This window comes from Micromesistius poutassou, assembly GCF_964030765.1.
Source record: "Micromesistius poutassou genome assembly, chromosome: 5".
Classification (NCBI taxonomy): Eukaryota; Metazoa; Chordata; class Actinopteri; order Gadiformes; family Gadidae; genus Micromesistius; species Micromesistius poutassou.
In genome coordinates this window covers 18,617,990-18,642,543 of record NC_140275.1, presented here as the reverse complement: position 1 = coordinate 18,642,543, position 24,554 = coordinate 18,617,990, and the positions used below count along the sequence as shown (strand labels likewise).

General features: G+C 47.0%; 4 protein-coding genes across 6 annotated transcripts; 1 reads left to right on the top strand and 3 right to left on the bottom strand.

The window, feature by feature from the left end:
* Positions 1-67: 67 nt before the first annotated feature.
* LOC311343219 (deoxycytidine kinase 2-like) lies at positions 68-4,693 on the bottom strand. Its single transcript, XM_084468080.1, has 7 exons — positions 4,344-4,693; positions 4,105-4,214; positions 3,833-4,029; positions 2,070-2,217; positions 1,142-1,257; positions 723-822; positions 68-529 (listed from the first exon to the last, which is right to left on the bottom strand). Exons 1-7 carry the CDS (start codon positions 4,549-4,551, stop codon positions 503-505), a joined length of 906 nt encoding a protein of 301 aa, XP_084324206.1. The 5' UTR covers positions 4,552-4,693; the 3' UTR covers positions 68-502.
* Positions 4,694-5,862: 1,169 nt separating this feature from the next.
* Positions 5,863-8,909, bottom strand: tcn2 (transcobalamin II). The gene is made up of 10 exons (XM_084468079.1): positions 8,763-8,909; positions 8,567-8,634; positions 7,948-8,125; positions 7,665-7,834; positions 7,361-7,510; positions 7,074-7,243; positions 6,817-6,988; positions 6,533-6,722; positions 6,334-6,452; positions 5,863-6,213 (listed from the first exon to the last, which is right to left on the bottom strand). The coding sequence occupies exons 2-10, from the start codon at positions 8,622-8,624 to the stop codon at positions 6,152-6,154; spliced, it is 1,269 nt and encodes a 422-aa protein (XP_084324205.1). The 5' UTR covers positions 8,625-8,634; positions 8,763-8,909; the 3' UTR covers positions 5,863-6,151.
* Positions 8,910-9,021: 112 nt separating this feature from the next.
* Positions 9,022-11,339, top strand: ccdc117 (coiled-coil domain containing 117; the record flags this gene model as incomplete). Of its 3 annotated transcripts, none has more annotated exons than XM_084468081.1 (6): positions 9,022-9,101; positions 9,506-9,674; positions 9,804-9,854; positions 10,009-10,266; positions 10,635-10,781; positions 11,090-11,339. In XM_084468081.1, exons 2-6 carry the CDS (start codon positions 9,529-9,531, stop codon positions 11,337-11,339), a joined length of 852 nt encoding a protein of 283 aa, XP_084324207.1. In that variant the 5' UTR covers positions 9,022-9,101; positions 9,506-9,528. The 3 variants fall into 3 exon arrangements, with proteins under 3 accessions (XP_084324207.1, XP_084324208.1, XP_084324209.1); XM_084468082.1 differs by lacking the exon at positions 9,022-9,101 and adding an exon at positions 9,113-9,210; XM_084468083.1 differs by lacking the exon at positions 9,022-9,101 and adding an exon at positions 9,170-9,204.
* A 1,409-nt stretch (positions 11,340-12,748) lies between these two features.
* On the bottom strand, positions 12,749-23,778 carry LOC311343334 (uncharacterized protein; the record flags this gene model as incomplete). The annotated part of the gene is made up of 24 exons (XM_084468201.1): positions 12,749-13,012; positions 13,115-13,181; positions 14,009-14,211; positions 14,286-14,369; positions 14,457-14,583; positions 15,134-15,357; positions 15,752-15,883; positions 15,988-16,143; positions 16,280-16,381; positions 16,588-16,683; positions 16,875-17,066; positions 17,234-17,347; positions 17,854-17,979; positions 18,194-18,305; positions 18,577-18,674; positions 18,785-18,877; positions 18,967-19,120; positions 19,525-19,594; positions 19,904-19,984; positions 21,726-21,915; positions 22,108-22,317; positions 22,990-23,085; positions 23,529-23,635; positions 23,715-23,778. 24 exons carry the CDS (start codon positions 23,776-23,778, stop codon positions 12,749-12,751), a joined length of 3,162 nt encoding a protein of 1,053 aa, XP_084324327.1.
* Positions 23,779-24,554: the final 776 nt, after the last annotated feature.

The window sequence follows — 24,554 nt, the reverse complement described above, 5'->3', positions numbered from 1 at the left end:
ACAAATTCAACCAACAAGTACTGGATTCTTTGATTTATTTGTTCATTTACATTTTTGATGACGCAGATATCCTATTAAAAAAAGATGACATTCAAGAGTACCAATATTGGAATACAAATGTTTTATTGAAGGTAAATAAAAGAAACCTTGTTTTGGTTTCCGGCCTGTGGGTCCAATGGCATATTAGAGTAAAACCGTAAAAGATTTTCAGTAACACTATTCTGCGTTCAAATATAAAGTACAATCTTAGAAAAATCCTTTCTGTCGTCTTTAAAAAGTCAAATTTTGTTACATTCAATGGTAAAAATGCTGAAGCTGCTTCTCATTTACAGTAACTTTGGAGGTATGCATGTATGGTCCCAAACGTCCCAAATTATAGCAAACAATACAAACAGCACATACTAAATAAGAAAACACATTTTCTTGCAGATAACGATGAGTCAAATGGTAACAACTGGTCCTTATTGGTCTACAGTGCAGTGGCGGGGTCAGAAGACTGGTTTCATAACCCACTGAAGAAGTCCTTCACCTGCAAACCGAAAACCAGACAATCAGGATCTCAAAAGAACACATTAACATAAAAGCAACTCGCTCAAATGAACTCAAAGGGTTCATTGGATCATGTCTGTTCATGCAAAAGTCAGTTTAATGTAAGAACTTTTCAAACAGTATCGCCTGCTGGTTAAACTGGGAACTGCAAATTATGCACATAGATTACCTACCTTTGCTATGAATTCATCTCTCACAGTTTGATCACTCAGAAACTCCTCACTGGCATCCAATTCTAGTACTGGTACATGTTTTAACTTCTCAAAATGTAACCTAAAAGACAGACAAACATCAAGCACATGAATGGTAAAGGCCATGAGGACAAAGGAAGACTTTAGTCATGTGATTTATATTCCCCACCTCTGGTACTAGCAATATATAATGTAATAATAATACATCCAGACGAGCCTCCTTGCCCCACGCTAGAGCCCTCACTGTGTGCTCCCTGAGCCCCCCTCCTCCTCCCCCCCCCCCACTCACTGTGCTCCCTGCGCCCCCCTGCTCCCCCCCACTCACTGTGTGCTGTGCTCCGTGAGCCCCCCTCCTCCCCTCACTCACTGCGTGTTGAGCCCCCCTCCTCCCCCCCACTCACTGTGTGCTGCGCTCCGTGAGCCACCTCTCGTGCTGCGTGTGCAGCTTCTCCAGGTAGTCCAGCTCCACGCCGCCCTCCTCCGGCCGCCCGCGGCGGCCCAGACGCTCCATGCACTTCTGCAGTACGGAAATGATACGAGCATCACATACCAGGACTGAGGGAGAGGTCAGTGAAGTCAAACACTCCATGTGCGGATTTCAACTAGAAAGATGAACTGTCTTAGCACTAGCTGCGACGCAAAAACGACTTTGGTGTGAGAAAGGTAAAGAACCTTCTGAAGTCTGGGCATACATTTGAAGATGCAACGTGTATGATTGAGCCTATAGTCAGTGGGCAGGAGACCTTCAGAATACTAAAAACTAAGAAGCAGAGCTTTGTCATCTCTGACTGGCTGTGTCACTGTGGGACACAAACTAGTGCAGTTCTGCCAGCTGGGGGCGGAGTGGGAGACGATGAAACATGAAGCCGCAACACATAGTTGTTAAAAAAGAGAGGGGCTCAGGGTAGCCAGAATGTTTTATTTGTAGTAAATATTAGTAATAGGATGTGATTTGATTCATAACGTTATTGACTACGGATATGTCGAGGTCAATTTAAGCTATGAGCTTGTTGAAATGTAATGTATTGTAACTTTAATATATTTATATGTTGAACTTGTCTGTCAGGTCAACACTATTGAAGACTAGATTAGTGATAATAACTGCCCTCAAACATAAACATATATATACACATACACACACACACACACACACACACACACATACACACACACACACACATATATATACAAAAATATAATTTGAAATGATATTGTACAACAAAGCTGTTCGTACTATTCAATGTAATTAGCAACAGATGCAATTCTTAGACGTTATATTTTCAATTCATGAGTTGATGTATTGATATTGTGGTCCAATCAGGAGCCTACCTGAGGGGAGGCTTTGAGGTAGATGATGCCCTCCAGCTCCAACTGGGGGCCAAACTGCTCCACTAAGAAGGTGTGCCAGTCCTGGTAGACCGCCCACTCAGCTGGGTTTATACAGCCCAGCTCAAACATGTTCAGGGCAAAGATGTACCTAGGAGGGGAAAAAGTCCTTTAAAAAAACGTTTGGCAGAGAAGTGAACATTTTAATGGGATCAATATTCACACACAACATTGAAGAGGTCTGTTGTGTTCATTCATTAGTAACACATTAGCTTCCTGATTGACAGGCAGCAGCATGTCACTGGGGAGCATCTCATCCAAAACCCGGTCCATCAGCACTGGTGCCCCTCAGGGACGTGTCCTCTCCCCGCTGCTCTTCTCCCTCTACATTAATGACTGCACCTCAAAGAACCCGTCCGTAAAACTCCTGAAGTTTGCAAATGACACCGACGTCATTGGTTTGATCCAGGATGGTGATGAGTCTGCTTACAGACAGGAGGTGGAACAGCTGGTCCAATGGTGCAGTCAGAACCACCTGAAGTTAAACCACAAGAAGACTGTGGCGATGACAGTGGACTTTAGGAAAAGTCCCTCCCCACTCCCCCACTCTCCATCCAGAACGACACAGCAGAACGACACACAACTGTGGATTCCTTTAGGTTCCTGAGATCAACCATTTCACAGGACCTAAAATGGTATCCCCACATTGACTCTGTCCAGAAAAAGACGCAGCAAAGGTTATACTTCCTGCGACTACTAAGGAAGTTTAATCTGCCTAAAGACCTGCTGACTACCTTCTACTCAGCCATCATACAGTCTGTCATCTGCACCTCCATCACTGTCTGGTTTGGGTCAGCCACCAAACGGGACAGGGCCAGACTGCAACGGGCAATTAGGACTGCGGAGAGGATCATTGGAGCTGACCTTCCCTCCATCCAGGACCTGTACTGGTCCAGGGTCAGGAAAAGGGCAGCATCTCTGCAGACCCCTCACATCCTGGTCACAAACTGTTCAACCTCCTTCCCTCTGGTAGGCGATACAGGGCACTATTTGCCAAAACCAGCCGACACAAAGACAGCTTCTTTCCCCAAGCAGTCACTTTGTTGAACACTCTGAAATAGCCCCCACCCTTTCACTGAACATAGTCCATCAACACTGTTCTGCTCATCTACCTCATGTATATTTCTATTTTATAATTCCAATATTGTTATTAATATATTGTCATTGCACTGAACTGCCTTGCACTATATTTATATTTACTTAAATCTCTGACTGTATATACAGTATTTATATTTAAATCTGACTGTACTATTGCACCATTTCTTCCCTCTCCTAAATTGTTATTGTATATTCTTCTTTTTTGTAAATGATATAGTATTGTCATACTGTACACTTAACAGTATATATATAGTACTGTTCTTTGTGTTTTTTTAAACACATTTATTATTTTAATATAAACAATAAGTTAAGTGTTGTACTTTCAGAGCAAGGGTTAACCAAAGTCAAATTCCTTGTTTGTTTATGCAAACCTGGCCAATAAAGCTGATTCTGATTACAACAAGGGTACATCAATTACAGATTAAATAACATCAGTTATTGCAGTGATTAGCATGAATAATGGTCTAGTAATCTTTAAGCAAACAGACATCAAAAACAGTTCACTCTACTACCCCTGGTTCATAAAAGCAGCAGATCCATAATAGTGTTACAAGCAACCCCTGTGTTTGTCCTATGACGCCACCTGTGTGAAGTTTCCCTATACGTACCGGTCACTGTATACTGAGCGCTCAAACACCTGGACTGGGGTTCCCTTTGAGCTGAGCAGGTGGAGCGGAGGAGGCTGCAGCTGGGTCTTCATGCGGCTCATGCAGGAGTAGGTCTGGAAGGTGTAGGACCAGCGCTGGGGGTCTTGGTACATCATCTGGAGCAGATTACCTACGGTCTGCTGGGGAGCACTGGACCCCTGAGGGTGACATGATGGCTGGTTAATTTATAAATACGAGGCTAGGGATTAACTGAACATGGTTGGCAGATGTACCTCGGAATGTCCGGTTTCGATGCTTTGCCACTTGCTGACCGGTTCTTGAACGACCTCCCAGTCTGAACTGGCGGACTGAAGCAGCTTGGCAAAGGTGGACTTTCCTACAGCTAGTCCGCAAAATATTAATCACACGGGAGCATTTACATATCATAAGGTATAGTATTTTAAATAATGCACATCCATACTAAATGATGGGTTTGCCTTATGTTTTAAAGATAATTGTACATTAATTATACCGATGTTGCCCTCGATAGACACTCTTCTGACACGAGGTCTCCCATCTGGTCCCGGTCCTGGTCCGGTACTTTGAAGGCCTCTTGCTGGACCAGAGGAGCTCGGTCCTGGGGCACCACTCATGCTCTTTAGAGTAAACGGAGAATGGGTTAATTTGCCCAGCAGACTCGGGCGCAGAACTCTGCTAAATGATAAATATGAGGAAACCATTTCAAAAGGACTATTGTATTTACACGACAGTTAGCAACTGAAGCTATTTAAAAATAAAGCATGTACAAGAAGAACATCATGAGCATCGTTCAACCAGTAATACTAATGTTAAATGAACAGGTGTCCAAAGCTCCTGTTTGGACCATGAATGAACATGACAGGAAGCTACTGAACCGGAACCACAACATGGCCCAGCAGGATGAGTCCGGAAGCACTCATCCTGCTGGGCCGTGTTATGGAAAAATATTTTCTAAGTAAAAGCCCCGGTATTTCTGATCATATCTGTGCGGGAACAAATATAACCTTATATGTATAATGTGACTGTTTGTTAAAAGTAGGCAACTAGACGAAATAACTATCACAATAGTATTTCGATTATCTGTTGTAAATTCTGTTGTAAGAGGTCCCGGTGTGTGATACTACTAGGCTTATTAAGATTTATAAAACGGGTGGCTTAAATCAAGCGATCTGATTGGTTCCCAACTGTTGCATATTGAGCGTATATACAGTTATGACGTCCGTTCAGTTTACAGAGTTCAGTATCACTCCGCGCCTAACTTGAACTGTTGTTTATTTATATATAAAAGCAATAGCATAGTTCACTGAAGCCTAAAAACATGTTGATTGCTGGAGAGGGTGGAAATGTTGTAAAGCAATAGGCACACGGTGAGTGAACTCGATAGAAGGCTAAATTGCCGGCGAACCAAGCTACCGTCTCTAGCCTAGCCTTCTCTCTGAAGGACGCTACAGTGTGTTGCATAGCAACCGCCGTACACTTTGCAGGCAGCCAGGAGGGACTACTTTTTTGTATTCATTAAAAAAAATGCTTTCTGACTTTCTCACTTCTTCAAAATTGAGGGCGTCTATGACTTTCATTTCGCCATACTTACGTAACCGTTTTATAAAAGGAATAGATCACTTGAGTGAGTCAGTGGTATACTCTCGTCTCATTATACCACAGTTAAGGGGCGTTGTCCGTCCCGACGCGCAGCGGAGGGACGGCGACCCCCTTAACTGTGGTCGTGATCTATTGCTTAAATATAGCTAAACATTTTACCCCAGTGAAATGAATGCATGCAATTGTTCATATTTAACAAAATAAAAGCTAATTTGACATTTGGAGTGACAACTCCAAAATACACGAGGATTTAAACTCGCAATGTTAAAGATTGAACCCATACCAGTTAGTAGTCGGGAGAATTTCAGAATTCCACAGTGTAGTGTCTGATCTGACTGGATGAGCAGGAGCGGTGAGTGGCAGGGGCGAGGTGATTGGGAGGGGCTCCGACAAAAGGTAAACAAAGAGGTACGGGCTGGCAAGCATTTTTTATTTGAAGATTATAGTTAGTCTAAAATCACATTTCCATACATTGCTTTTCAACATATATGATGGCAGCAGCATAACTCAATGTGCCTTCAGTTATAATTTTCATCTTCTTCATTCCTGTTATAATGCTAAGAAAATATTACTCTTTAGACAGATACATACAGAAAAATAAATCGAAATCCCTTTGAAAGTTGTAGAAGTAGACTTTGAATGAATCAATCCATTTATCGTCAGAACTTGAAGACCTTGTTGCTCTTGTAGGAAGGGTTGGCCTTAGTACACAGTGTTTTTGATGATGATCACATGAGGCCTCTGGATCTTAAAGTCATTGATACCTAGTGGAACAAACAAGGCACACATTCATTTTACAATCTCGATGCTGTGGTGGACCATCCAGGTTGGGAGAGTAAGACCAGTGATTGTGTTGGTGAGGTGAGCCCTGAGACTGGTCTTACCCTCAGAGAGAGGTACGCCATCGGAGAGAAGGAGCCAGGCTCTGCCATCGCTCTGCCTAGCGTGCTCTCCGTTCACGTAACTCAAGAAGGGCCCCCACTGGGACGGCTCCACCGCAAACCTACAGCCAACAGAAGAGGGGCGGTTTGTAGCGTGGGACCCTAAACATTCCGACAGTCTCCATGCTAGACCTGGACTCACGTGAAGTCAGCGTTCTTCTGCCGGAGCAGTCCCAGAGCGGTCAGTAACGAGGCCCCCTTCGGCACATGCACCGTGTAGGTTTGGATCTGTTGGTCGGATTTCACCACCTCCACAATCACTGTCGCCTTTTGGATCGGCACCGCCTCCAACTCCACCTCCACCTCCACCGCCGGCTCCAGCACCAGATTATCTGCAATCCAACCAGGCGGCCATTGAATAACACAAGCCACGTCATTGAAATACAAGCTTCCATTCACCATGTGGTCTACTCAGGGATCCTTTACTCTTCTCGTTCTGGCAGTTGATGTTCTTGAGGTCCAGGTAGGATTTGGTCTGCAGGCCAAGCAGCGCTGAAGCGAGGGCCCTGGGGTTGTGATACGTGCCTCTCTGGGCGTCCGCACTCAAGGTCAACAGGGTGGAAGATAAATCCTTCTGGCTTCCCATGGCTACCAGAGCCTAGAACACACAACACACACTGGTTTTACTGGAATGAAACCAGTGAATTGAGACGTGACTTAATACGAGGAATAGAGGCGGTTACCATGATGGCTATTGGCGTGCTGTACTGGTTACCAATATGAAAGTCTGGTCGAGTGGTCTCCAGCCTGGCCTTGATCTTACTGATGGCCCTGTCCAGAGCAGCAGCGTTGTGCGTGTAGAAACCTGCGTTCTTCTCACAGCTGAGGGCCATCCCCGCCATAGCAAGTGTGTCTGGGGAGGGATAAGATAGAGCGCCGTGGTAAAATGCCCATAGTTACTGGTTAGCATCACGCTAGCCCTAGCCCTAGCCCTAGCCCTAGCTGGGATTGGATCCCCGGTCCTACTCACCAGTCGAGCCCTCCACTCCTGTGAGGGAGTCGTGTTGAATGGCCGTGATGAGATGAGAGGTGAGGTGGACGTTTACCCGGACACCGGCCAAGCACAGCGCCAGAATCCCTCCAGAGAAGGTGAAGTAGTTGCTCAAAGGCTTCTGGCTGTCTGCACAAAACGATGAGAGGAAATAACAAATGTAGACATTGCAAATTGAAATAAATTATTAAAAATTCCTTTTGGATAGAAACGGTCTTCCTAGTGTAATGATAATTTCATGTTTAATTGTATTGTATATAATTGATAGAGAGCAGGTACTTACGGTCAATACTCTCTTTCTCTTGATGCATGTGTCTCTTGAGGTGAGTGATCAAGGAGGCGGTGTGGTCATTGACAGTGAAGGTGACGGAGTGTGGGTCGATGCAAGAGGCCAACAGACACATGGTGTACTGGGACAGCAGCCCCACCACCGGCTTGCTTTGAGAGAGAGAGCTATGGGGAGGGAACTCTCAGTCACATGCTTTACTGTAAATCATATCAAGACCTCACAAAATCAGTACATTTTGCAGTTCTACATCAACCTTAAAAGGAAGAATCAGGCCTACCGTTGAATATCATTGTGCAAACCCGTGGTTATTTTATTGAGGTACTCGGTCTCGATGGCGTGGTTGTGGTCACCCGACAGCCGTAACGCCAGGTAAACAGTGGGAATGGGCGAACCCTGCGCCGTCTGAGCAGACCGCAGCAGCTGCTTGTTAAGCGACTCGGTTACCAAGTCGCTCTCTGAAAACCAAACGTAACGATGTTGTCAATAGATACTGTAGGTACAATAGACACGTGAATCACTCTCTCAGAGAACATTGCAAAACAGAAGAGAAACTCGCTGCCTCAGCAGTCACGTGCCCCGAGACGACAAGGGAAAAACAATGACTATGATAAGAATAATCAGAATAATAAATAAGTAAGGTTGCATGGGGATGTCAGTAAACACCAAATCCCTCCCTAGTTGTTATCTTTATCACACTAGTGAGGGATTTGGTGTAAAACAAACATCTTGTTTAGACTAAAATTGAATCAACAAATGTTAATACCAGGAGCCTTTTTTTGAGAATAAATTACTGTAGGATGTTCCTATATATATATATATATATATATATATATATATATATATATATATATATATAAACATATTTTACAAAGAACAGACAGTGCACGATTACTTACCGCATGTTTTAAAAGAGACAAAGGCCAATATTCCTGTAAGAACGACCAAACCCTGCATGTTGGAGACCCTGAGGAGAGAAGTGTCACTCGGACGGATGATCTCTGAGCGCTTCAGACAAAACTCACACAATGTGATGAATACAGCCCTCCCGTGTGTAACAGTGTTACTAAACGCGCTTCTATCCCTCCGCCTTACCTGGTTGGGAGAACGACTCGACACTGCAGTGAAGATGGGAGTCTTTGACCAGTGGTCCCACCTTCCAGACTTTAGCTGTCACGTGACTGTTGTTGGAGAATTATGTCTTTAAGTGACATGACACTTGCTGTTTCATTGCAGACCACATGACCAAATGCATGATCATCTGCTGTCGTTCCTCCTACTCTCGCCGCTCAGCTTCCTTGTTCAGCAGATTAACTACATTTCCCAGATACCCCTGCGGTGTAGCGTAAACTTCAGCAGCTTGACGACTTTCTACGGCGACTTGGTCAGCGTTGTAAACTGCGAAAGTGTTTGCACGTCGCTCACATAGTTTAGGTTTGTATCTTCTCGTCTTGTAACGATATTTCCTCTATTGATTCTAAAGGTTGTCGATGTCTTCTAATGACTGTTAATGTGGAACTGGAGCGCTGAGGGGCGGGTCAGTGTGAGTCTGTTGACTTCTAATGCTGCTCATATTCTACTATTACATCTGGAGTTTATAGATATTAACATACCATCACACTCTGTTATGAAGCACTGGGCCGCCCGGGTGCGTACTGGTGTACTGGTACTGTTGTACTGTCCTCGTATTGTCCTGATGGTCCACATTAGCCGCACTCTGACACCACGTCAATACATGTCAATGTGTTGAACATCCAACCTGATCTAATGTTGATGTCATGTTAATAACCTAGCCCTTGAACGTTGATCTGATTAATGTTGACTCTCTTATCTTACAGTGGTCCCTTCGTGTCGGGTCGTCATGCACCATTCTGGTCCAAAGAGCAATGAACTGGGGGTCCTGGCGGCGATGGATCAGTTCTCCGGCCTCGTCAGCCTCCCTGAGATCATCTTTGACTTCAGTCATCCAAGTTCCTCTGGTCATCAGAGAGAACCGCCGTCCAACAGGTAATGATACCTAGCCTCTGCTTATCAGGAAGGGGCCACTCATCTCTCAGATCCTAGTCATAATAGTGGCTTAATAAACACATTTGATAAGTTTTGTGATTCGTTGACTCATTCCCGTTTGTTGTCCAGAAGCTGGGAAAGACGATGTCTCCGGAAGCACAGGAGGAGAAATTATGATAAGTGCGTGTGCTCTCTACTCCGTTTGAGAATGTGGTCGATCTGCCTCATCGATAGAGATGAGATACAAGAATAGATGTTATTTGAAGTTCTATTTGATTCTTAGGATGGTCAAACTACCATCCTTAACCAGTAAACCAAACCTCCCATCCTCCAGTGAGTGCGTGGCCAAGAGGAGGAAGTTGGTGGAGGAGGGAGCGGCCCTGTCAGAAAGCTCCAGCCCAGTGGACGTCTGCAGCAGCTGGACCCCAGCGAGCAGCTGCCCTTCTCTGTCAGCGCCAGCAGCCAGTCCCCCTCCTCCCCACCAGGAGGGGGTCTTTCCCCAGAGCCCCCCAGCCCCGGGCCGTCTGGAGGCGGAGGGCTCCTGCATGGAGGTGGACGCAGCCCAGAGGAGGCTCAGGGAGATCGAGGACAGGTGGGCAGCGAGACGCCGTCTGGTTCGGCTCCGGATGGACGTGCTACTGACTGTTGTCAGTAGCACATACGTCTGTGTGGCTCTGGGATTGTTTTCACCAACCAGACGATATTGGGATGATATTGTATCCTGCTGCCTTGGTGCTGGGGCCAGGAGTGTCTTGCATTCGGTAGACGTGATGTGCGTCACTCAGACAGCTTGAACCTGGTAGAGAACTACAGCAGCGTGGCTTGGCTTGTAACATATTTGCAAATAAGCTGCAAGCAAAGTAACTCCTAATAAAATAATGAATATGCATTATTTCATCAGGACTTACTACAGGTCTGTTCGTACAGTTCATTTAAGCATTGGTCTCTTTTTTTCTTCAGGATAACGCTGGAGGATGACGATGACGACGAAGACTTGGACGTGGAGCCGTTTCCTAGACGACCGGTGCTCGTGATGTCAGAGAGTTTGAGGCAGGGCCTCCAGCGGGGAATGAGTGACATCCTGCCCCACAAGGTGGCCCAGTCCGTGTAAGTGCTCCTCTAACGGTGCACCTACCACACCCCACGACACAGAACATCGTTACAACATCCTGGTCTTCTACACGGGGGAGTGCTTGATGTTGTACAGATGGATATTTGTGATTGATTTGAGACTACTACTTATATGCTAGTAAGTGATTATAAAAGCTAAAACATGTGCTAATAGAGTAGTAACCATAATCACAGTTTTCCCATATAGAGGGCCCTTTCCCAAGATAGACCCGCTAGGGGTCCCAGGTTGAGACCCACCGACCCAGGTTCTTTACAGTGGTACTCATGTTGTGCTTCTGGTGCAGGAACCATTCCTGCATGGAGCTGGTGTTGTGGCGCCCGCCGGACGACGCCCTGTCCCGCAGGCTGAAAGACTCCCTGCAGAGGCAGCAGCGCAAGCATCAGACGGCCAGCCGCCAGCCCCCGCCCCCCTGCCCGTCTCCCACTCCTCCCAGTGCCCCGCCTGCGGCCTGCCCAGTGCCCGCAGCTCCCTACCCCCCTCCCTACAGCTTCCCCGAGGCAGACCCGTCTGGAGATGAGGACATGGAGCTGTGACCCCCCCCCCCCCCCCCTCCTCCGGGAAGCCGTGCCAGACGAGGGCAGGAAAGACTGCAGAACCACAACGGACCCTTTGAACTGAACTTTGATGACCCTGAAAGGCGTCTCAGTTTGGTGTTCCAGCCGCCTATGAAGCAGGTCGCTTTGTGGCCGTGTTTCTGCTCTGTGATGTCTGCTCTTGTGAAACCGCTTCAGAGAAGTCTCAAAACTCTAGAAACCTTCACGGAACCGATGTCCTTCGTTTCACAGTCTAGTGGGCTCAGTCGATGCACTTTGATACAGCTTCAAATACTTGTTTTGCCAAAGCCTAGACAGCACACTTGTATACTAGCTTGGATGTTCAATCCTTTCAATCTTTGACTTTAATCTGTTTGTGATACGCCTTTGAGCGTATCAACATAATTGGTAGTTCATCTCCCCTTCACAGGAGCATGGCCGCCTGCGGTGTGTTGAGGATGTCATGTGGTACTTCTAGGGTTCGAGCGTCTTTCACCCATCCTCCACAGATTTGATGACATTGTGTTTTGGAAAATGTTTTATTATTTGAATGTATACTTTTATGTATTTGGCATAAACCCTGGTTAAGGGTAATAACCAGTCATTGAGTGTTACTTTATATACATGTGTCAATTTAAATAAAATCGGTTATAATATTTATTATCAAATACCACATTTTGCCTGCTTAAATAAATACCACCACAACACTGGTAGTTAAATGGGGTTTCTCCTTTAAGGTAAAATGAGGAGGCATTGGCCACTGGCCTGATGGTGATGCTTCATGACCGTAGCTCACCTTGGGCAGTAAAACGATAAAGTGCTGATGTATGGAAGGTAAAACCCAGTCACCCCATGCCGGGTCACCCTGACCCTGAGCTGTTCTCAGTACGGGACACGTCACCAGAACGCCTCGTAAAGCTCTCCTTTAAGTGGGGAAGCAGCTCCAGCTACCAGCACACCTTGGGAACACCTTGTTTTAGACCTGTGCCACACACACACACACACAATGAGGATGTGTGTGAGCGTGCACGTATGCTCACGCACATCCTTGTCGGAGAGCTTCAGGTCCGATTAATGAGCTGACTCTGACTGCTGTTCTAATTGGTATTGGAGATGGACTTTACTCCGTTCCTAGTCAACGTACTGCTGAGCTGACGCTTTACATCTGAACACCATTTGCAGCCATTGCCCTTCAAGTTCACACAAGTTCATCCCTCTGCGCTATGGACTCACTGCTAATAGCATGAATGTGATGTTTCACACAGATGATGCCATTTGAGGTTTGCAGGGTTTGAGACATTTACTTTAATAAGGTCAGAGTGAAAAGATACCCCCACCGTGTCATCACAGGAATGTAAACTGAATGTCAGACTCCATATCCATCTTAAGTATGCCTCTGCATGAAACCCTCAGCTTACTAAGGGACAGGCGGTTTGAGTCCTCTCAGCCGGGGGTCCTACCGTCTCTAGGTAGGACCCCGACAGATCGCTGGCCTGCCTGGGCGGAGCGGGGAAGGGGCTGCTCTGGCCCTCGGCGCGGAGCTCGCGGATCCGGCTCCGCAGGTGGTGCAGGAGCTTCAGGGAGGCGGGGTCAGAGGCTGGGTGGGGGGGGGGCCCGGGGGCGTGGCAGGAGGGGTCTGACACCAGCCGATGTCCCCCAGAGTCGCCCGATAGCTGATGGGAGGAAGACCAGAGTAAGCGAGGACCGTTCTCCTCATGAACACAGGAGGTAGTGTAACCCTAAAGGATGACTCCTAGTCGGAGCTTCAGTCCAACCTCGGCTGCCAGGCTCGTCGCTCCATCAGGCCTCCTGGGCTTCTCCTCTTGGCTCCTAGAGATCCGTCTGGATAAATACACAAAAAACGGAATGGTTCATCTTGCAGAGCGGAATACTGGAGGAGATAGGCTTTGAGACTCAGCTATCTGGAATATGTTAGTTTCACTAGAATTACTGGGCACAAATAACGTGCTAGCACATTGACATTATGCTATCACAGCATATTGAACCCTGAACCCTCATATTAACCCTGTTAATATAAAAAATGATAAAAAACAACAACCCTGTTGTCCATCCCTTTACTTTAAACATGTCTTTGTCATGTTTTACAACACGGCTATGACAGTAAAACAATATGAGTGAATTCCCCTCAGGTCTCCTCCCATCAGGTGACAGCACTCAGATGTTGGACTGTAGAAACTATAAAAAGTTGGTTACTGTTTAATTCAGGGTAAGTCTTTATAGGCATGCTGATCACAGGAAACAGGTTACCTGCCCTTTATCAGCTGTTCCCTGCACCTGTAAAGTGGCAAAAGTGAAAGCAGAACAGTTAAAAAAAAATTACGATTACAGCAGCTTCTTGTATCCTTATGCGTAATGCTTATGTAGGAAAAAACGTTATTCCAATTTGTTTCAAAGTAATTTCAGAATTAATGAAGACACTTACAATTTCAAGAAAGAACAAGGGGTAAAAGGTAAAAGTGACAAAATGAGAAGAACTTCAATAATCTGCCAACATGTGACCTGGTGGAGGACGCCAGACCTCTCTACCTCAGTGGAGGGTCTTACCTCTCTACTTCAGCGGAGGGTCTTACCTCTCTACCTCAGTGGAGGGTCTTACCTCTCCTCCTCAGCGGAGGGTCTTACCTCTCTACCTCAGCGGAGGGTCTTACCTCTCCACCTCAGCTGGGAGCTCCTCCTCAGACCTGGCGGCCAGGCGTGGGATGGTCAGGCTCTTCCCCTGGCCCCTGCTGCTCTGGACCTGCCTCACCTCCTGGTCATTGGCCTGCCGTTGCCTTCGCAGGGAGGCCTCCCCCCCCACACTGCGGCAGGCCCCGGACCCCCGCCTCACACTGCTCAACTCCTCCACGTGATCCTGCCCCGACACACATGTTCACTGACACATGTTCCACGTGGAGGAATATATTCTACTAAATGATACTCTCCCACCTGAATGAGACGATCCTTCAGCGAATGCAAGGCCTGCTGTTTCTCCATCTCCATCTTCTCCCATTGGATACACAACTCCTGCTCCTGGATAAACACTATCACATTGTAACGTGTATACTGTATACTGTCAATTTCACTCTGTAAGAACTACTGAATTAACAGTCAGCACACCTGGGCGTGCTTCAGTTTGGAAGCATCCTGTCTCTGAGACTGCAGCTCCTGGTGAAGATGGTGGATGAAGTTCTGTAAGTGCACCCTCAGATCCTGCAGGTACTGGGTGGCCTGGGCTGCAGTAGGACTGAAGACACCTCAACCTCAGAAACACATCCACCAGTGGGTTTGAGTTTTCAGAAGAACCGATGTGAGTGCAGTCTAGTCCTGGTAGTTTGTTGACATCCTAACAAGATCAGCCCTCCTTTATTAAGGTGTCGCCAATGCTTGGTGCAGGTAGAAGTGACATGTTTATAAAGCAAAAAAGTTGGACCCGTAGAACCCGTAGTACCCGTAAAGTACCCGTAGTACCAGAGAAGTACCCGTAGTATCCGTAGTACCCATAGTAACAGTAGTACCCGTGAAGTACATGTGAAGTACCCGCAGTAGCCGTAGTAGCCATAGTACCCGTGAAGTACCGGTAGTACCGGTACTACCCGTAGTACCCGTAGTACCAGTATGTGCCGGTCTGGTTTCCCAAGAATGGACTAATGGACTAGCATGCTTATGGTTTGCATGCTAATGGTTTATGCTTATATAATATAAATGCATTCCTATGAATCTGGCAAAGGCCTAAGTGCAACTTAAAATACAACATCCAGGGTGACGATATATGGCCGTAGGGGCAGAGGAGGCACCTCCGAGGGAGCTGCATGGGCTCTCCTCTGGATCCTCGCTGGTCCACCAGGAGGTAGAGCTGCTGACCCTCGGCCACCAGCCCCTGGGTGACCTGTCTCAGCTGCTGCTCCAGCCTGGCTGTGGTCCTCTGGTGGCTCTCCTCCGCCTCACCCATCACCTGGCACTGTCGCTCAGCCTCCCTCTGTGCCAGCTGGCCCGTCTGCTCCAGCCTCCTGGCAAACTCCTGGCAGCACAACTCATCAATTCATCTCAGTTTGAGCACTGGGTGGGGAGAGTTGAGCTTGTACGAGTCATGTATGAGTGTAACCCCACAGCATCTCCTAAGAACATTGTATAGGGTGATTCAAATGTTAATCTTGATTTGTAAACAATTTTTACCTTTAGAAACCACTTCCATGGTTCTATGTGAGAAAGCAACATTCTTTTGTTCAATCTCTAACGTCAGATGCCATGAATGTATTTTGAGCATGATGATCGTTATATTCCTGGCTCCTGATCTTTGCACTATGGCCAAACTATGGCAACACAATGTGAGCCCTGTAGAGGCTGTGTGGATGGTGGTCTCCACCTGCTCCATGTGTTAGCCCTGTAGAGGTTGTGTGGGTTGTGTTCTTCACCTGCTCCATGTGTCTGCGTTGTCGCTTTAGCTCGGCGCGGCGCTCCTCCGTTAGTGAGCTGTATAGCATGGCTCGCGCAGCGTCCTGCTCTCTCTTCTGAAAGCAGCATGCTCCCTCCAGCTCCTCTACCTTCTACAAAACCAAACAAGAGGAACCGACCATCAATGGTGAGAACATCACTACATTCTGTTCCACGGAAACATCACCGCTGAGGACCTGATGGAGACCGGTCTTACAGCCTGCAGCTCGGCCACATGTTTCTGAAGAGCCTGAGAGTTCTTCCTCTCCTCCTCAAGGTCACGTCTAGCTCCCTCAAGCGCCTCCTGGTTCCTCTCCTCCAGCTGCTGCAGGACGGCCATGTTCTCCTTCTCCACCTCTAGAGCCTTCTGGACCTGAGGTTTCACACACACAAACACATCAGGAAGGAAAGTCTGCTCTCCCTGGATGATGGTACCATGGGTATCCCCACCATGAGAGGAATAGATGAACGGAAAGATGCATGGATGGATTCTAAATGAATATACTAGCCTTCTCTTTGGCTTCAGCATGCATCTGCTCTTCCCGTTTCTTCCCAGTCTCTTCCTGCTGCTGCAGAGCCCCCCTCAGCCCCCTGGCCACACCCTCGGTCAGCTAGGACACAACAGGCCTCACGTTAAGGCACTCACACAGTCTGGTCCAAATGGAAACAACAGGGAGTCTTTCAATCTTCACCATTTCTTCCGTATGACATAAGGATTGTAGCTCATTCTTATTATACTGTTTCAAAAGTGGACAAAGGAGAAGGAAACAAAGACACCTTCAGGGAGATGTGGGCAGACTTTAGAAAACAAAGACACCTTCAGGGACATTTGGGCAGACTCCAGCTGACGTGTGAACACCTCAGCCTGTTCCCTCAAAGCCAGGTCTTTCTCTTCTGCCGCCATCTTGCGTACCTGGAGAGAATAACAGAGGCAGCATGGAGTCACCCTTCAGAGTATCAATATTATTGACATACTCAGTATAAGCATTATTTCCGTCTGTAATTTTGACACCAGTTTCAATAACAAGCTCTTCAATCATAGTTGTTTTTTTTCATTGGTCCATCGATTCACACTTTCCACTTATTTGATTATAATTGATATACCTTGCAGTGCTGGAGTGTCAGTGTTTGGAGCTCCCCCTGCAGGCTGTCTCTGGTAGCACGCAGAGCCCCCTGCTCTTCCTGGGCACAAATTATCTGAAGGTCCTTTTGGGCTACAATCTTCTCCAGGGAGACCAGCCTCTCATTACACTCACCCAGCTGGCCCCAGAGTCCCCCGGACCCCCGCTGCAGAGCCTGGGGGAGTGAGTGAGTGAGTGAGTGAGAGAGAGAAGGGAGAGTGGAGGTCAGGTTATTATGTGATGTTTCTTGTGTTTATATTTAAATTTTTAAGCAGCAAATAAACATTGTTCAGCCATCTGTACTCCTAACACACATACAGTACACTTTGATAAAGTTCCTACCACCACAAGCTCCTGTTTCAGCCTCTGTTCCTCCTCTAGAGCCTCAATCCTGGACCTCAGCAGGCCCTGCTCCTCTCTGGCCCTCTGGAGCTCGTCCTCAGCCTCATCCAACCGCTGCTCCCAGGAACACAACCATGAGCATGCAACCCGTCAAACATGTTAGAACCATCATTAGAACCATCATCACCCAGAGACACACTAGAACTATCATTAGAACCATGATTAGAACCATCAGCACCCAAAGACACGTTAGAACTATCATCGCCCAAATACACTTTAGAACAATTAGATGCACTCTAGAACCATCATTAGAACCATCATCACCCAGAGACACTTTAGAACTATCATTAGAACCGCCATTAGAACCATCAGCACCCAGAGACACGTAAGAACCATCATTAGAACCATCATCCCCCAGATCCACTTTAGAACCATCAGATCCACTTTAGAACCATCATCACCCAGATAAACGGTAAACGTTATAAACTACACACATTATGACCATCATGATCCAGATACAACACCCTTTAGAGACACATACCAAGGTGTGAAAGTGTTAGTGATGATGAGCTAGTGAACCTCACAGAGCGCTACAGACTGCATGTTCTTCGTGCTGTTACCTCCTGCATGGAGTCCAGCTTGTCCCGAGAGCGTCGCTGCTCTGCAAACAGTTGGGTTTTGGTGGAGTCCAGCTGCCGTTCCACCTCCAGCCTCTCCAAGACAGACACCACCACACCCGTCGGCTTCTAAAGCACCACCACACAATCACATTTTCACGGTTCATGTATTTCATTTAGATTTTGATTCAATGTTTTGTCTCAAAAAAGCGAGAAGATCTGGGAGAAAGAGATAGACACACAGAATGACCAATAATATAGTATTTATATTAAAACATTAAAGAACACTATAACAGACGGCCTGACTGTCAGTAGGACATGAGGGAAGGGGGCAGCACGATACCGTCTCGCGGTGGCAGTCATCTTGGGTCATTGTGCGCTGAGTTCCAGGCTTCTCCTCCAGGCCCCCGATTGGCTGAAGACAGGACTCGCTTCTCAGGCCACACAGCTGAAGACTACCACACATCCCCTCCTTTACTCATTTCATCACAACTCATCTTCAGCTCAGTCTTTTTATTCATCAAGTACTAACCATGACAAAAACATATCAAATAAGAACCAAAAAAAGAGATGCAGATTATTTTATTATAGAAAGTATATAACCCCGGGGAGGTCCTACATCTGAGCACATCATGAGAACAGTTCTCCTCGTGTGAGGTTGTATAAGAACAGTTCTCCTGTGGGTTGTTGTATAAGAACAGTTCTCCTGTGTGTTGTTGTGTGTACCTGGCCTTGCTTTCCCTCAGACGGGCGTCCAGTCTCTGTTTCTCCAACTCCATCTGTGCTGTTTCGGCACAAATCTGGGCCAGCTCCTGCAAAGCATGCTGGGATAGGACAACACTGCCATGAACTCCACAGGAGGGCTTCTGAATGTACTATTCTGTCAGAGTTACTGTTCCCACCGCAGGAGATCCTGCTGTGTTTGGATCTGTACCTTTGTTTTCTGCTGAGCGTCAGAGAGGGAAGACTCTGCCTCATGCAGCGCTCCTCTTCTCAGCTCCAGTTTCCCCTCCTCCGTTTCACACTTCTAGACCACAAAGTACACAGAGTTCACACACAGTTCTGTACTGTAGGCAGCATCTACAGCCCTGATAGAGATGACCTGGGGGTTCTCACATGGCGTAGTGTCCTGAGAACATCCTCCATCCTGGACCAATCGCATTTCATCTCCTCCAACTGGACCTCTAGGGTCTTCTTAAGCCGGTTCTTACTCCTGCGGCTGCAGTGACCTTCGTCTGTGTCCTCATCCCCACCTGTGGACTGTCCGTACCTGGGACATGGAAGGATACATGGAGAGATGAGATGTGGGATGCAGGGGTCAAACTACAACAGGGGTCAGACTACAACAATCCAGTCTACCTCTAAGGCGGATTAGCCACCCATTGTCTCTGAGCGTGGGCAGCGTTGGACCCCGGGCCATGGGACCCCGGGCAGCAGGACATGGTCAACGCTTGCGATGTGTCATACAGGACATTGTCATGACAACCTGATATAAAGTATTGCATGTTCGCATTTTTGGAGCGTTCTGGCACGTAAAAGTGCCTACGGACCCTGATCCACTCGGTCCTGACCCTGCTCCCTGACACCAGCTGACGTCCACCTGTGGAATTGGATGCGTCCCCCCCCCCCCCCCCCCATAGACTGATGACCCACAGAGACCAGGTCTAGCATTACCTGGGGGTGGCTCTTCTAGTCTGCCTCGCTCTGCGGAAAGCTGAACCTCCATCACCTCCTTTTCCTGGAGCTGAAGAGTTTGGGAGTAAATGATGGAAAAGGTGTGATGGAGAGGGAGCTCTTTAGTGTGGAACAGAGGAGAAATGGTTTCCCACTCTCCATGCCTGTTGACCCCGATACATTCTGATGGTCGCTTGATTAGCCAAGCCTTAGTTATCGTGTTCAACCGTGTCTCTGAAATACCAAATGTATGCCGGGTCACTTTAGCACATGAGTCCCTCTCATAGTCTCCAGGTATTACCAGCTTGTGGTTCAGTAGACACAAGGTCTGTTGAGTCTGGTGTATGATATATATATGTTCTCTAATCTCTACACATACCTGGTGTGGGTGTGTGATCATCACTCCGGTCGCTGCAGAAGCCCTCCGTGTTCCGGACAGACTGCATGAACGACGGCCATCCTGAGGGGTCAAAGCACTGATGTCACCTCATCTTCTAACTCCTTCTAGTTGTAATTACATCAGATTTAAACAATGATGTGTATGGAGGTCCAAGCTAAAATGCAGGGGATTCAGGGACAGAGATACCTTGCACCTTGCACACTAGCGGCCTCTCTGGGCCAGAGTTAGTACTAGTACAAAGAGCTCGGCTCACTGGCTATTGGCACCACAGTGACGTTGACACCATGTTCAACAGGCAACAGCTACAAACAAAACAACACTGATTCAAAAGCATCCATGTCATCAGGTCAGAGATATTTTGTATTAGTTATGTTACAAATAAAAAAAAAAAAATTCCACCTGACTGATATTTAGTCAAGTGGAACACCGTTTTAGGCAGGACAAGACCATATTAGGTCATTTCCTCTCATTACATTTGTCGGCCCAGGTTGAATTGAATTGAAGATTCCCTGGGCCGATGGAGTCGTGGATGGCTTTTATTCCATAGGCATTTAGTATCTCTCATACATTTTATCTACTAACTCAAACATTATAAAAGTGGCATTCCTCCACTAATTGACTAGATTTAAAGGTCCCATGGCATGAAATTTTCACTTTATTTTTCTAACATTAATATGAGTTCCCCTAGTCTGCCTATGGTCCCCCAGTAGCTAAAAATTGCGTTAGGTGTAAAACGAGCAGTAGGTATCTTGCTCCGCCTTTGAAAAAAGGAAAGCTCAAACGCTTCGATTTGGGCCCCATATGTCGTCATATGGGGCCATGTTACCTCCCCTTTCTCTGCTTGGCCCGCCCAGAGAATTTGGCCCACCAATGAGACAATGAGCTAGGACCGTGCGAGCACCACATGTGTGTGTGTGAATACACACATTGTAACGCAAGTGTTCTCTGTTATTTGGATAACCGTTCTGTGTTATGGCGCATAATATGCAACACAATAATGCAAGCTTGCATAAAGCTCCCATTTGGTGAAAAGACTAGACTGCGTTGGGTTCTCTGATGTCTCTGGTATTTCCACAATGAGATTTGTAGTGCGGGTTATCTCGGCCATGGTTTAGAAGGAATTGGGAACCGCGACATGGAGGAGAAAAGGATTGTTGCCCAGGATTGTCCGCCGGAGCCCCGGCGGGAGACAACCCCGGGCAACAATCCCTTTCTCCTCCATTTCGCGGTTCAGTCTGTACTTAATATTGACGTGGAAGTGGAAGAACTAGAGGCGTCTGAGAACCCGACGCAGTCGTTTGAGATTCATAATATCATCCGGAGGCGCAAACAGCTTTTGACCATGATAATATATATTATATTATATAGATATCTAAATATAATATGATATTATTTAGATATAGAGCTCCAGGACTCCCGCCGGAGCACCCGGAGTGTTCAGTGTTCCATTGTAAACACTAGTGCATGGTACCGTGGCCGCAAGCTGCTCAGGGCCACACCTCCAACCTCCACCTTGACCCACCTCTAAAAACGGCACGTTTGTGGAGAGCTCATTGTGGGACTGGCTCGTAGTGGCTGTAACTCTTCACCAAAGCTGAATTTCTTGAATGTCTTCAAGTACTGTATTAGGGGCCCAAAAGCATCCATGAAATAGCATGCCATGGGACCTTTAAAGGTATGGAGGTTCATCCTCACTGCTCCGGTCTCAGGTGGTCCTACCTGTCTGAGAGACTATCCTACCCTGGTCTAGAGGACAGAGCCAGACTGTTAGCCTCCATCTGCTGCTGAGAGACTATCCTACCCTGGGTGTCTGGAGGAGACAGTCCGGACTGGCTGCTGATGTAATCGTAGGTCTTCTGGGAGCCTCGCTGTCTCTGTCCAGCTTTAGTTTCCACGCTTCCTTGTCTTAATTCCGTCTGCTGACCATCACAAGAGTCGCGTTCCTCAGAACTGGTCCTGATGTCCGGGCCGTGGGTCTGTGGTGGCTGTGGCTGAGGAAGAGGATGACGAAGAACACATGCACCCCTACTGCACTCCACCAGCATCCCTGTTGGTCCACCCCTCGTCACATCCACCACGTCTCCCTGCTCCCGGACCCCCTGGGAGGGGCCTCCTGCCCACCAGCCCTCCTCCCCCTCCACACTCTCTCTGTCCCCCTCCTCCTCCGGCCCCTGGAAGGCCACCCTCTCCCCTGGGGAGCAGCAGAGGAGGTCCTCGGTGCAGACGCTGTCGGGCTGTAGAGGAGGAGCAGGAGGAGTCCTTCCTCCTCCTGCAGCAACACAGGGGTCCCCGAGCAGGCGGCCCAGCCTCCACAGGCACTGCTCTCTGCGGGACTCCGCCCCTTCCTGCTCCTCCTCCCTGCTCCTACCGGCCCGTCCCGGCAGCGCTCCCCTCTGGAGGGAGCATGGGGGGGCTTCCTGAGGGACGTCCGGCCTCGTCTTTCCTTTAGGTCGGGGGGGGGGATATTTATTTGAGGGATTTACTGTATTGACTGTGTTTGGATGACATTAAGGAACCTAGTGCACCTATAGAAGCTAAAGCAAAAGCCATTTATGTGGTACTTCTCATGGTTACCTTTTCCTTTTCCCACTGGGTTATTATGAGGGAATCTGGTTTAATGTGGGATTCATGGTTGGTAGGTTAGTTACCTGGGGCCGGGCTCTTAGCCTCACAGGGACCAGGAAGCAGACAGGATATCGGGGGGCTGGTGGTTGGTGTTCCAAGGCCGGTGTCTCTGCTCCCTGTGTGCTGCCAGCTGAAAGGAGCTTCCCAGACAATACCAACGTGTTAATCATGTTGATACATGTTAATCATGTTGATACGTGTTAATCATGTTGATACATGTTAATCATGTTGATATGTGTTAATCATGTTCATACATGTTATTCATGTTGATATGTGTTAATCATGTTCATACGTTATTCATGTTGATATGTGTGATACGTGTTAATCATGTTTGATATGTGTTTATCATGTTGATGTGTTATTCATGTTGATACGTGTGAATCATGTTGATACATGTTAATCACGTTTGATACGTGTTAATCATGTGTTCCACAGGTCACTATGCTCATCTTCTTGCTGACATTTTTGTTGCTATTTCCCTCTTCAATGTATTTGTCTTTTGTCCGGTCGTTTCTTATTGGTGGGGGCGGGTCAACCTGAACCAACCGCAAACAGGGACAACATGAGCTGTTCTTTCCTCGAGGGAATTCAAGGCTCCTTTCGGTGTAGGGTTGAAGATGCTTCCCTTTGCGGCGTACCTTCATCACAGCCACTGAGACCTCCTGAACTCTCCTGGTGTTTCTGATTCTGCACCTTCACACAAACGTTCCACAGCAGTTGCTAAGTCAAACAATATCATTCTTCTGCATTATTTTCCGAATGCTTTTCCTGATTGGATTTTATATGGCATTGTATATGCAAGTTGTGTAATTGTATGTTGTTTTGTACAATAGCTCAGAAATTCCATATAACTATTAGAAATGTGCCAAACTGTTCAGAAAAGATCATAGACAAGTCTCCCAAATGAAACCCTTCAAACTATGAACAAAATGAAGATAACTATCGACCCACCTTCTGTGATTTACGCTCCCCAACTGACCTGAAGTCGACTCAGTTGAGCATCTATCGAGTCCAGCAGCAGGTCACAGGGGTCGAGTCTCGGCAGAAGAGGATTCAGGTCCAATACGCTTCTGTTGTCCTCCCCATCTGTGAGTGACGAGCACGTTAGCGCCTCTTCCAAGCATCCAGACAATATGCTCAATATCAAGTGACAGAAGTTCCTGACCAGTATCGAGAAGCTCATCTGTGTCATCTGCATCCTCTGATCCTGTACATCTCTCCTCCGCCATGCTGTAAAAAAACAAACATCCCCAGGCACAGAAGCCATGGATACTTTGGTCTACTACAGTCTACTGAGGACAATTGGACCGGTTTCAGAGCCGGGAGGGCGGGGTTAATGCTGCCCAGTAACCCTGGAAACCAAAACCGTTTATGGCTGTCAGGACCTAGCTAACTAGAGACAATGCATTCCTCTCTGCTGCGCTACGTCTCCGAGGTACTTTACCCCAGTCTCGGTCATATATGTATATATATATATATATGTCATATATATTTATAAAACGGGTGGCTTAAATCAAGCGATCTGATTGGTTCCTAACTGTTGTATAATGAACGTATACACACAGACAACGCCCCATAACTGGTATAATGAGCAAAATTCCACAACCTCTCGTGATCTATTGCTTAAATATATATACTCACAAACGCATCAGTGTAGTTTAGTTGGTAGCCTCGTTCAAATGGATAACGAGAAGGCTACCGACCTACAGAAATGTTTTGGTTTGGTTTTTTTAAGGCATATTTAAATAATTAAGGTTAGTTAAGTAGTTAGGGTTAGTTAAATTACATTTGTTATGTAAGGGTTAGGTTACATAACAAACTGCTTAGTTTAAGAAACATGCTGACATCGAGGAGGACAAGGTAGTCCTATCTGCACAAACACTTTCAAAGGTTCTTTTCGTTTCGAAAATAATTTACATTTAAGTCATCATAGTTAAGTATTAACCGGAAAATGTTGCTGTCAAGTGACTGAAGTCTAATTACTGACTTACTTCCAGTGGACTGC

Coding starts and splice junctions, on each gene's coding strand:
- LOC311343219 (XM_084468080.1), bottom strand. CDS start 4,551: ATGGTTTCCTCATATTTATCATTTAGCAGAGTTCTGCGCCCGAGTCTG. Junction 2,218..3,832: donor CGCTCAGTATACAGTGACCG/GTACGTATAGGG, acceptor TTCCCCTCCTAG/GTACATCTTTGCCCTGAACA. Junction 530..722: donor GAGATGAATTCATAGCAAAG/GTAGGTAATCTA, acceptor TTCGGTTTGCAG/GTGAAGGACTTCTTCAGTGG.
- tcn2 (XM_084468079.1), bottom strand. CDS start 8,624: ATGCAGGGTTTGGTCGTTCTTACAGGAATATTGGCCTTTGTCTCTTTT. Junction 7,244..7,360: donor AGGAGTGGAGGGCTCGACTG/GTGAGTAGGACC, acceptor ATCCCTCCCCAG/ACACACTTGCTATGGCGGGG. Junction 6,214..6,333: donor TGGCGTACCTCTCTCTGAGG/GTAAGACCAGTC, acceptor TTGTTCCACTAG/GTATCAATGACTTTAAGATC.